Source organism: Bacillus rossius, chromosome 2 (genome assembly GCF_032445375.1).
Source record: "Bacillus rossius redtenbacheri isolate Brsri chromosome 2, Brsri_v3, whole genome shotgun sequence".
In the NCBI taxonomy this organism is placed as follows: Eukaryota; Metazoa; Arthropoda; class Insecta; order Phasmatodea; family Bacillidae; genus Bacillus; species Bacillus rossius.
In genome coordinates, this window is record NC_086331.1 from 57334107 (window position 1) to 57346714 (window position 12608).

The 12608-nt window shown below is 36.5% G+C and overlaps 1 protein-coding gene across 4 annotated transcripts in view; it reads right to left on the reverse strand.

Moving 5' to 3' along the window:
• LOC134529305 (max-binding protein MNT-like) overlaps positions 1-12608 on the reverse strand; it is a 233690-nt gene that overhangs the window by 59881 nt on the left and 161201 nt on the right. For all 4 annotated transcript variants that reach the window (XM_063363213.1, XM_063363214.1, XM_063363215.1 and 1 more), the window contains one exon: positions 2935-3148. In XM_063363213.1, the coding sequence (XP_063219283.1) occupies positions 2935-3148 (214 nt within the window). The remainder of the gene's footprint in view (positions 1-2934; positions 3149-12608) is intronic.

Sequence of the window (12608 nt, forward strand, 5' to 3'; positions counted from 1 at the left end):
CATTATATTTTTAAATATGTGGCTTGGAGTGTCCACACGTTTGATGAGAAACCTCACTTGTGTCGTGATACCTGCATATTGTAGAATTCACTGCATATTCCACCCTAAGTAACCAATTGCAGCCTACATTTATTTGTATTTAAACCCACTGCAGCAAAGAGAAGATGCAACTTTTGCACTGCTTCCTCGAAACAGTGTGTAATCCATGTACCTACCGTATTTACTCGCAAATAGGTCGCCATCGCAGATAGGTCGCACCCATAATTTGAGGTCTTGAATTTGGTATTTAAGATTCCCCCCATATAGGCCGCACCGGTAATTCATTACACATACGCATTGCACCACAGTAAAAAAAATTAAAAAAAGGGCCGCAAATTGATGGAAATTTACTGTCAGTATCTGTCAGTAGCGGAGAAAGGTCATTGTATTCGATCAGCTGCTGTTACGGCGCCCCAGCTGGCTCTCTTTGTTCACTGAGCTGCGCATGCGCAGTATAACTCACTCAACGCTCCGCCCAGACTCGTGACCTTCAATCAGCAGCCAGCCAATAGATGCGAGCTTAGCGGAAAAAAATATAAGCTCCACCTCCCGTGTACCAGTTTTGTCCAGTTTTAATACCAGTTTATTGGTATACGCACCAGTTTTCTCGCTGCCGTGACATGTTCAAGTTTACGTTCATCTTGATGTATTGATACCAAATAATTAATTAATTACGATCACCAGAAATAAATTGTTAGTTTAAAAAATATGCGTCAACTGTACAATACTTCCGAAATTATAAAATACGTATAAAACAGTTGCCAAGACTCCGCTCATTTTATCTTGTGAAGTTTGTCTCGTACCAGTATTTCGGCTAAGTTGTGACATAAATACAGTATCAGAACTTAACAATCAGCCTCGTTTATACATACGTGAGTTTACATTTTTCCCTCGTGCATTATATATTGTCTCCCGCTATAACTACTCGGACTTTTACACGCCTAGGCTTAAATTATTACATGTTTAGAAATAAAAACAACTTTTCATGTTATAAAATATGTATATTTTGTGATTTAAAATGTTCATTGCCGACTATAAACGTTACGTTTTTCACCATGTTTTTAGGCCTACTAGCTAATCTTATCTACTCTTAAAGTACCCACGGTATTTTCTGATTGTTTATGGTTGTTACGTGACGTAAATCGCGGGATGGATTCGATTTTTGAGACGTAATTCGCGTGAAAGTATTGTATTGGAATAAATGGAAACTAAACGGGACCTGAAGAATATAGTGCAAAACACGGAAAAACTTAAAAAACTTTAACGTAAATAAGGGGTTTCGCTGTATGTGTACATTGTAAATAAATTTGCCTATACCCATATAAACTTCTTTTTCTCATTTTAAAGCAAAATCTTGCAAAAAAATCCCCCAAAATTTTTTTTTAATTTTTTCTTCGCATATTGGTCGCACTTCATTTCCCCCCCATCAAATCTGGTAAAATTGCCGCGACCTATATGCGAGTAAATACGGTATTTATAGTCATTTTCTATTTACAGTTTTTTGTTTTAATTTTCTTCTCAGGCAGATTTCTGTTAGGTAATTTCCAATTTATTAATTTTTACAAGTGCCAAGGAGCTAGCTCAGGTTCTAATCCCCCAATTTGAAACACTCAACCTTTTCCTTTCAGGTGTGAAGATAACTGAACGGTTGTGGTCACACGCTCGCTGGCATCAGATGTGTGTTGCACAGACTTTCACCTAATTAATTAATATTTTCACATATTTGTCTCCAAATACAATGGTGAATAAAGTGAATCTAATATTATAGGTATACCAAAATCATCAGAGAAGAATGTGTGATGTTAGACTCTGAAGCAGGGCACTTATATTAATTTCATTAATTGGTCATGTGACTGATGTGCACACTATCTCAAAGAGTGTGCCAATGACACAGGTGAATTCCAGACTGTACATGGAACAAATTATTTATTTACCATACATGTAAGTCAGAAACACTATATAGGATAAGTTTGGATTCTACCAAAAAAAACTTATGCTGCAGATTTGTCAAAAAACAATAAGTAAAATAAATTAATACAACTTATAGTATTGAATTTACGGTATATGCCTTTGAATTTGGAACTGAAATGCTGTTTTAGAAATGCCATATGGCAGACACAGAAATACATATTTTAACATATTATATTTTGTGTGTTGGTAACAATGTAACTAAAATCTAGAATAACTCTTGTTTTTATAAACTGGATGAAATTACTTATCAAAACAAATGAGTTGATAAATTACAGCATTATTTCTTTCAAAATAATCATTCTTTCATATATTGTTATAAAAATAAAATTTTTTAATAGACTTATTTAATCGGTTGAAGGTGCAAGTAAAGAAAAAAATCCAGCAGTTTTAGTACCTTGGCAATGTGATTTATAATAGTTACATACATGTGGGCCAATAAACAATTGGTTAGGCCTATCACCAGCAAAATTGGTGATTGACAGCATTGTAATAGAGGTTGGACTGAAATACATTGATGCAAGTGATGACCAACAACATTTAAATATTATAAACTGAATCAAGAGGACATATGAGTTGAAACTAAATATATGATAAGTGAAAGCAAGGACAGTTGACAAATAAGATTGTAATCATTGTTTACACAATACATAATGAATTCTTTCACAAACAAGTTATGAAACTTAATTACTAGCCTTTAAAAAAGTATGAATAAATAGCACAAAGCAACTTCTTCTCATTTTACCGTGTAATGAAAATGTGAATATAAAAACATTGTTTAAGAACTAAAATTTCCTACATAAAAAGTTTTACTAAGGTATACATACAAAACTAAAATTACCAAAATGTGCATCACGAAAACATAATTACAGTGAGAAATGATTTTATTATTTGACGTAAAAAATATGTGAACAAAACTGAAGCTACCTGTTGCAGTGGATGTTGATAATGAACCCTGATCTTCTTTCACTTCCGCTTCATTCAATTCTACACTATCAGGAAGTAGTGTTGAGAAGTCTATGTGCTCCCACTGAGTGGACAGTTCTTTTTTTAATATGGCTAATTTCTGTTGTGCAGAAATCTTCTCACGAGCCAGCCTTTCCATTTCATGTTCAAACTCTCGCTCCTTGCGACGCAATGACTATAACAAACAAAATCTTCAGATATTAAAAAATATATTGTACATTCAGACCTTTAGTTGCAAATGTACACAGTGACAACAGCACTGATCCATTTGCGTTAGGAAAATGATAAAGATAAGTTTGTCTTTATGGCCTGTCATCACCCTTTTCAGCTGGAGCTGTTTTATGTTGCTGCATTTCAGAATTTTTATAAATTGAAGAATTTTTTTTAATATCTTAGTTTATGAATAACATCCTCCAAAATATAAACATTTCATTAATTCCAATGTTGTTGATTCTTACCTCGATTCCCAGCTTGATTCCAATTCTGTATCATTGGTTTACAGAATTTGTGAGTTTAAGATTAGTTATGCAATATTTCATGTGTCATGTCACAGCTGAAGTCAAAAAGACTACACAATTTTTTAGTATAAAATGCTCTCTATTTCAACAATAGGTTGTACCCTACAGCATATCAATAGAATAAAAAACCTACTGTGTAAATAGTCTACACAAAAATATTTTTAGTATTTCTACACTTTACTAGAGATCACAGCGATTCTTAGATGAAATAAAATTCTACTTACCAGTACATAAGACAGTTTTAAAGAGTTGTAGCAACATCTAGCTATATGGATTCTAAAAATTTAAAAACATCGTAAACAACTACCAGATATGATTACCCTAAATTGTAAGATAAGCTACTGGAATTATATAGGTTTTGACAAGGTGTACATTCTCTTGGCAGTATCAAATTCCAGGTTCTTTCAAGGTTTTTTCAAAGTCATCAAATTTTATGTTCAGACTTAACCAAATTCAGTTTTGTTAAGTCTGAAGATTTTTCTTTGAAACAAATTTAAATATTGTATGTTTGTACAGTAGTCAAAATAAAAAAAAGTATTTCTCCTGAAAATAATTTGGTACCATTAACATGGTGTCTTGAACATGAAAACATCAATAAAAATAATAATTTTAACAAAAACATAACTGTAATAAATACTAAAGGCTTACAGCAAAGCATATCAGTTGAATTAAACTTTTCACTGGCTGAAGTTCATGAGTGTAAACACTTCCTCTGACTTATAAACCTGCGGTCGCTGGTTAAAAAATCATTTTTAACTCAGTTTTTTAATTAGTTTACAAGTCATTTCCCAAGAAGTCTTTTGACAAGTAGCAGGGGATAATGTTCTCTAGTATCTGGTAGAAGAGTGGGGCATGGTTCTACACTACTCGCCTCCTACTGCTGTAAAAGGTGCGATTAGCTTAAAGTCTGGCACACTTTTTGGCAATAATAGAAAAAATTGGAGGACAATAAATTTTAGAGTGTAGAATGTTGTGCAGATAACTATATAATAGTGTTACGAACGCGAGAGACAAGACCAAGATGCGCGCCAGGTTCGGAGTGGGCTGGCAGCCACGTATGGCCACTGATGTCATGCGCCATCCATTGACCTAAAGCATACCACGCGTGCCCGACTGGATTACAAGGGTCCTCACTACCCACCTCCCTCCATTCACGCGCATGGTCCCGCTTTGGGCTATCGTCACCTTTAGTGGCCTGGGAATTCCGGGCTTACAGAGGCCGCTGCCAGGAGTGGCGTGAATAAGCGTCGCTGTGCTGGGTGTTTTGGACATTGGGTTGGCCCGGAATGACACGATACGTCACAGCCGCTCTTGTCCCTTCGAAAAGGACACCACTGGTATATAAGCAATGCCACCGGCCTCTGCGGGAGTTCTGAGGGTTCAGAGAGTTCTGAGAGTAGGGAAGAGAGTCTCCCCCTCGGGGAGTGATACTGGCGATACCCATGCAATAAGCAAGAGGTGAAGAGGGCAAGTAGCCCTTGGTGAGCAACCAACCTATTGGGAGGCAATATCTGCGAGAAGACCTGGCGAGCCAGTCAGGTGTGAGGAACGATAATTGAGGACTGTGCTGTGGCGCGGCGTGGGTGAGAGTGCAAAGGATGTGGACAGAAGAGCGAGCCACTGTCGAGCCAAGCTACAGTGGAAAGTGTTAATATTTCAATGTTCAGTGTAAGACTAATTGTTATGAAAAGAAATCTTGCAGTAATTAAATTTATAGTTTAGACATTAGTAATAAATAAAACTGTACTAATTAATTGGGCTATCCCTTACAAACCCAGTAGTTCTCCCCACATAAATCGTAAAAATAGTTTTCCACCTTCTGATTTTCATCAGATTTTTGTTTACCTGAAAAAATTACATTTGACTGTATGCCAGTAGATTTAAATTGTTGTGTGTGCAGTAATTTATGGTGGGTGAAAACTGGAGGACGAAAAAAAGACACCCTGCGGCAGGCATGTGTTTAGCTGTTCACATCCATTGCAGAGGGTAAGGTAAAAAAACAAGTGTTCAAAAGTGACTTAGTGAAAAAGTCGTAGTAAACAACAGTGATCAAAATGGTAAAATATTCTATAATGATAGTCTACACTTAAAGAATTGCAAGAATCGAAGAATCAAAGAATCATCTTTGAAACATACTTTGTTGTTTTGACAGCCAACAGGATCCAATACAAGTGTGCAGCCGCTGAAGTTGGAAATGTGAAATTCTGTACAGTGAAACCCGGTTATAATGTTTCCGCGTATAATGTTTTCCCGCTTATAATGCCATATTTTTTAAGTCCCGACAATTTCCCCATAAGAGCAATGTATTTATTTCCCGTTTATAATATTTCACGAATTATGCTGTTCCCGCTTATAATGTTTGCTTTCTGAATCCAGTATGTGGCGCAAACGGTTTTATAAATGTTACTATTCCAACCATTATTCAACCAATTAAATTAAACACTTAAATTAAATAATATGAACACACAATAATTACGTTTTTGTTTACAGTCGTTATACCATAGACAGGGTGTCTACCAGATCTAGTAAATGAAATTCCCTGATTTTTCCAGGTTTTCCAGGTCTAAAACTGAATTTTTCCAGGTTTTCCTTAACACAATTACGACATTCCACGAAACTGAAAAAACTGCATAACAATACATTGATGGGTTTCAAAGTATTTCAACTTACTTAAATTAGTAAAAATATTACCTTCTTGTTCCAGACGTGGCCAAAGTGACTCAATTGATGGCAAATAAAACATGCTGCTACAAATATTTCCCACACTTACTTTTGCAAAAACATAAGTAAAAGGAAGCTCCCATCAATTTCGCAGTGACTCAACTTTTGCGTCTATTGCACTTGCTTCAGAACGAGCCAAATCCAACACTCGAGCCTTCTTCAACTTCAATGCCTTGATCTCTTCTTCAACTCTTCTTTTTTCTGCCTTCTTCTTGTCTGTAGCTTCCTTTTCTTTTTGTTTTGTTTGCAGGGCTTCCTTACGCCTACAACTAGCATTTCTTACATACTGTAACATGGACTTGATGATATCAACATGCTCTACACCTCCAGAACGTTGAACAAAGTCATACACTTGTCTTTGTGCAATCAGTGTTTCTTCCTGCAAGTTTTCAGTCAGCAGATTAGAATTCACTGAAAATCCTCTTTCCAATGATGGATTTCCATGGGAAAGTACCAACATCATCCTCACAAACTTTAGAAGGCCTGTTTGCCTTTAGAATGAGCATCCACAAGTGATCAAGAAAAAAAGACTAGAACAGTGCTTCAGAATATTGCAAGGAACATACCAACTCATATGATCACTCAATGTTATCAACTTCTTGTCCTGATAGCCACCTGTTTCGAAGACAACATTCTAAACTATACTTCACACGCTGTTTCCTCACACCCGAATTTAAAGCCATAGACAGACATAAGCAGGAAATTATTTTGGTAAGTTTGTACTTTATGGGACTTTTGTCTTGAAGTTTTTTTACCATAACCTTTGGACAAGTCCTAACATCATTTTTCAATAACAGGACAGACTTTTCTGGTAGTTTCTCTTTCTTGATGGCATGGCGTACTGCATAACCCAACTTGATATTGTTAGCAGTCAACAGATTTTCCTGGTTATCTAAATCCAATCGAGATACATTGCGTTTTTCCTTAAAGCTCTTCAGTACCTCTGGTTTCACAAACTTTCCTGCCAAAGCTAATAAAATGTCTACCAGTGAATCATACAGAAAAGGTGCCATGGGTGCTTGACTTTGGAACATTGTAAGAAACAATTCCAGCTCTGATGCCAAAGAGTGGAAGAATATAAATTTTACTTCTAGAAGATTATCTTCAAGAGCACTTTTAACTACATTGAAAGACAGATGAAATAGAAACTTCACTAACAAATTTTGTTGGAACATTGTAAGAAACAATTCCAGCTCTGATGCCAAAGAGTGGAAAAATGTAAATTTTACTTCTAGAAGATTATCTTCAAGAGCACTTTCCACTACCTACATTGAAAGACAGATGAAATAGAAACTTCACTAACCAATTTCTTTAGGTGGGGTAATGTTTTCATGGCACGCTCAGCAACTGCACTATTTTCTAACCATCTGATTGCACAAAATTTCTTGGGAAAAAGCTCTGATCTAGTTATTCTAATGTAATCTGCCCTCCTTGCAGGTACATGCTTAAACAAAAAGTAACTGTGCCTCAAAAAACTAACAACGTCCCATTGTGTAGCAGAAATTCCAATTTTGAAAGCACCATGGACCGTATGAAGCCCACAGCTACCAATTTCTAGCAACAATGACGAATCTTGACCAAAAATGTCTGTGATATGTATTTTCAAAGCTAACAAAAATGCCCAGTTTACATTGGGCATCCATAATTACTTAAAATTAAATGCACCTGTCTGTGTAATCCGAACGCGGGAAGCACATGCCGCAGCACGTATGTCAGCAGGATAACAAACCAGCTTGAACCAGTTTGTATCGCGTGATTTGACGCCACTTCCGAATCCGATGGTAAATAAAAGAAAATGGACGTGGGAACTGTTCGTTATTTGCCATTCAAAAATAAAAATGGGAGGGGATACACTTGATGCTACGTCAATGCAAGCTGATCAATAAACAAAAAAGTATTGCCAACTACAACCTACCAAAATTAATTCCATGATTTTTCCCTGATTATTCCCTGATTACAATATTCCCTGATTTTTCCAGGTTTTCCAGGGTCAGTAGACACCCTGCATAGATTGTTCAAATAGGTTAGTGTGCATAAACAAAATGGAAGTGTGCCAGAACACTGGCGCTTCCAGTGAGCACTGGCTTTATTAACTAACCCTGTGCACTGTAGCATTCGATATATCGAATACTATACACTCAAATTTGCAGTGTCGTGTCTATTGGCATCTTCACCTAGGGAAACAATAACAAATAGTAACTATTTCCGTTGCTTATTATTCTGTTTTATGACGCATGTTCTTACGTAGTTTTACAATATTGTAGTTTGAAATCCTTTCCACGATGTCACAAAAAAAAAAAGTAAAGCATTTTCTATTGCCGATAAAGCTGAATTTATTTCAATTGTCGACAGGAATCCACAAAAAAACACGTGTTGAAGTGGCAAAGGAACTGAACATAGGCGTTTCTGAATGCCATCGTTGCAAATTGCGAAAAAATCTTAAAGAACTTTGGTACTACATTAACCAAGACAAAGAAAATAAGAAACGGGAAGCACGATGAAGTTGACGAAAAACTGTTGGCTTGGTTTAAACAAGTTCGAGCATCGAGTGTACCCATCAGTGGCAGTATGCTGCGCGAGAAGGCTGAAGAAATAGCTTTGAGGTTAGGTTTTGATGACTTCAAAGCTACAAATGGGTGGATAGATTGTTTCAAGAATCGGACTGGAATAGTGTATCGTGCTATTTGTGGAGAGTCGGCAAGTGTTGATGAAGGAAGAATTGATGAGTGGAAGACAAAGGTATTGCCTAGCATGCTGGAACAGTATGATGAAAAAAAATCTTCAATTTGGAGGAATGTGGTTTGTTTTATATGTTACCTGACAAAACATTTTCTTTCAAAGGTGAGAATTGCAGTGGTGGTAAGCGAAGCAAAGAGAGGGTGACTGTTCTTTTAGGGGCAAATATGGATGGAACAGAGAAGCTGCCTCCATTAGTTATTGGCAAACCATCCAAGCCGAGATGTTTTAAGAATGTTCGATCACTGCCATGCAGATACAGCAGTAGTAAAAATGCCTGGATGACATGCAAGATTTTCCAAGAGTATGTACAGTTCCTTGATGCTAAAATGGGCGTGAAAAACAGAAAAGTCTTGCTTTTTATAGATCAATGTGCTGCACATTCTACAGATATGGTGTTAAGAAACATTAAAGTTGAGTTTTTGCCTGCAAACACCACATCTTGTCTTCAACCACTGGATCAAGGCATCATTAATGTGTTCAAGTGTGGCTTCAGGAAGCGGCTTTGTCGAAAAGTACTGCGGTACGTTCAAATGGAAAAGCCAATCCAGAATCTCAATTTACTGGAAACAATACATATGTTGGCGGCTTCATGGGATTCAGTTCAGCAAGCTACGATTGCCAACTGTTTCAGAAAGGCTGGATTTTCCAAATCTTCTGTCAAATGAGGTAAGCCTTTCTGAAGAGGAGCTTCACACTCCTACAGCCAATGAGTGGGCAATTCTGCAGAGTGGTCTTAATTTTAAATCTACATACGAAGAATTTGCCAAAGTGGATGATGATGATCTTTCCTGTGAAACTCAAACTGTTGAAGATATTTGTGCCTCAAATGCTGAAGAAGACAGTGAAGATGAAGAACCTGAACCATATGCAACTGTACCAACAACTGCTGAAGCATATCAAGCTGCAACTGTATTGAGGAACTTTGTGGGAGCTCAGAGTAACGTACCTGAGAATGTGATGTGCTCCATGTGGAAAATAGAGGACTACTTGGGAAAAGAAGCACTAGCCAGTAGGAAACAGACAAAAATAGATGATTTCATAACTAAATAATAACTGTAATGAGTGAACATTCAAATGTCAAGGGATTTTGTGTTTTCTTTTCCATTTTTTTATATATGATGTTTGGCAAAAATATTATTTCAGTATTAAATTTCATACTTAGTGCTATAAACTAAAATTAAATTGTTTCACAAATATGATGTAGTTTTTTTTTTGTGAATGTACAGAGTTTAACAAGTAGGTTAAAAATATAGGATTTCATATTGGGATATATTCCTTTTAACGTGAAATTAATTTACTTAGCTTAATGAGCTTAATGAGTCCATCAGTAAACATTTAAAATACTATCGAGTGCTAAATTAGTGTTTCCTGCTTATAATGTTTTTTTCTTTTCCCCCCTTGAAAAACATTATAACAGGGTTCTACTGTAAATGTGATCTTGGACTAAAATAAACATATCTTTACTTAAGTGTTATTTTCTAAACTTCCTTCTCAACAAGTTAAGCAGAAGTTTTGGTTTTCAAAATCCTCAGGGAATCTCTGAAACTACTAGCAAAGGATTTTTATATTAATTTTTTTGTCTTAACGTATTTTTGATAGCATGGTCATAACCAGATTGTAACATACAACTGCAGTAAAACTCGCTTAAGACGTTTTCACATAAAACATTTTCCCGTTCATAACGTTTAAATAATTATTCCCTTGATCACTTCCATACATTCTTAAGTTAATGTTTCCTATTCAAAACGTTTCATACAATGTTCATAATTTAAGGAATAAAATAATTTAATAAAGTTTATCTTTAAACTATTAAACTATATTTAACGTTAAACTTTAAAACAATTGTTTCAAAACAATAACAAACATGAATGTCAAAACCTTTGCCGCACGTAGTACAGTAGAGCACCCGTCAACCGTAATTCCCACAAACGGAACTCCCGATATCCGGAACTAATTTTCCAAAAAAAAAAAAAATTAAAACATTTCTGCACTGGAACGAGGCTTTTTTGCTTTTGCCTGACTGTACATATCTTGTAGGCACGCGCGTGCACGTCTGTCAGACAGCTAATTATAGCCAGTCTTTCCCGCGCATTGCGTAAATACACCGCTGGTTTTCGCGTCGGACGTGAATTACTATAAAGATGTTTATGCTGTAAATAGTTTTATTGTTTCACTATGTCAAGCAAACGGAAAATTCCGGCCGGCCCGAGAGTATGTACACAGACTCCCACTACACACACTGACACACGTGATAGCCAGTAACATTTACTTCCAACGTGTGATGCTTCCAGTTTGTAGACAATAATTTAGTGTACAAATATGTATTATGTACATATTTATACGTTAATATATGGTAAACAGTCTACATTTACCTGTATTTCTCTATCTCTGTGTTTTTAAACGAGATGCTTGAAGTGTTATTCTTCTTTATGTGAAATGTAAACTGTGCGTGGCAGTGACTATACACTCTCCAGGAAGTGTGAATCACTAGCACGTCAACACAGAAGTAACCCAACACTGCAGCTGTAGTCCTACTACCTCCCCCGAACCCTCTTCATCATCCTCTTCGCTCACGCACGCACCCACCCAGAGAGATAAACACGTGCCTGCCAGCTTGCTTGAATGAAGGTCATTCAACCGGCCCGGAGGCCGGCCTTACATCAACTCCCCTTAATCGGAATTTTCCCATAACCGGAATAGACCTCCCCCCAATGATTCCGGTTGAGGGGTGCTCTACTGTAATGATATATTTTCCGACCAATCATCTGCTTGTATTCATATCCTTTGCGAGGCTGTTCCATCTGTACACAAAATCCCTCATTTGAGGCATAACGTCTGACGAATACACAACAAACCACTAGCCATTTTTTGACCTGTTTGTGTGACACAACCGGTACAGCAATTTGAGGAACTAATCACAGTTTCATTGTTTGTTGTACACTATAGTAAAAAAATTTATAATGTGGATGTAAAGATAACATTTTAGTTTACTCGTCTAGCTATTATTTCAGTTTTTGGCCAGACTTATACCATATTTACCTGTAAATTGTGCACAATATTTCATAAAAAATGTGTTGAAAAATCATGGTACGAGGCTGCGTTGGCAGTATTTCTGGAGCCTGCTGTTTCATCTAGTCGACCGTCCACTACCACTCAAAATTATGAGGGTGGCTCTCTACACCCCTGAAGGGTAAGACTACCTTCCCCTCCTGCTGCTGTGACAGCAGAACCCCTGCCACCGGCACCCACCATCTGATCGTGCCAATGACTCAAAATTGGTGAAAAGAAAACTGGACAATAGTACAAATATATGCTACGAACTTTTGGAAATGTTTAACTTCCAGAAGTAGGGAGAAGGTGAAGAGGGCCAGATTGCTTTATTCAATGATTCAAGAAGGTGTTTATGGAAGCAACCAAGGTCAGAAACATATCTATCTTAGCAAAAGTTTATTTCACACAATTACTTTTTTCAGTACAGAGAATGTAAATTTTTATTGTAATCTTAAAACAAAATTTGGAACTGTGATCTCTAGAGGCTTGTATATTTGTGATCATTTTAAGACTGAACATTGTTGTAATTTGAGCATTCAGAAAAAAAAATTAGATCTCAATATAATGAGAAAGTAACAGTACATCTCTGGTTACCTTGAAACGAAT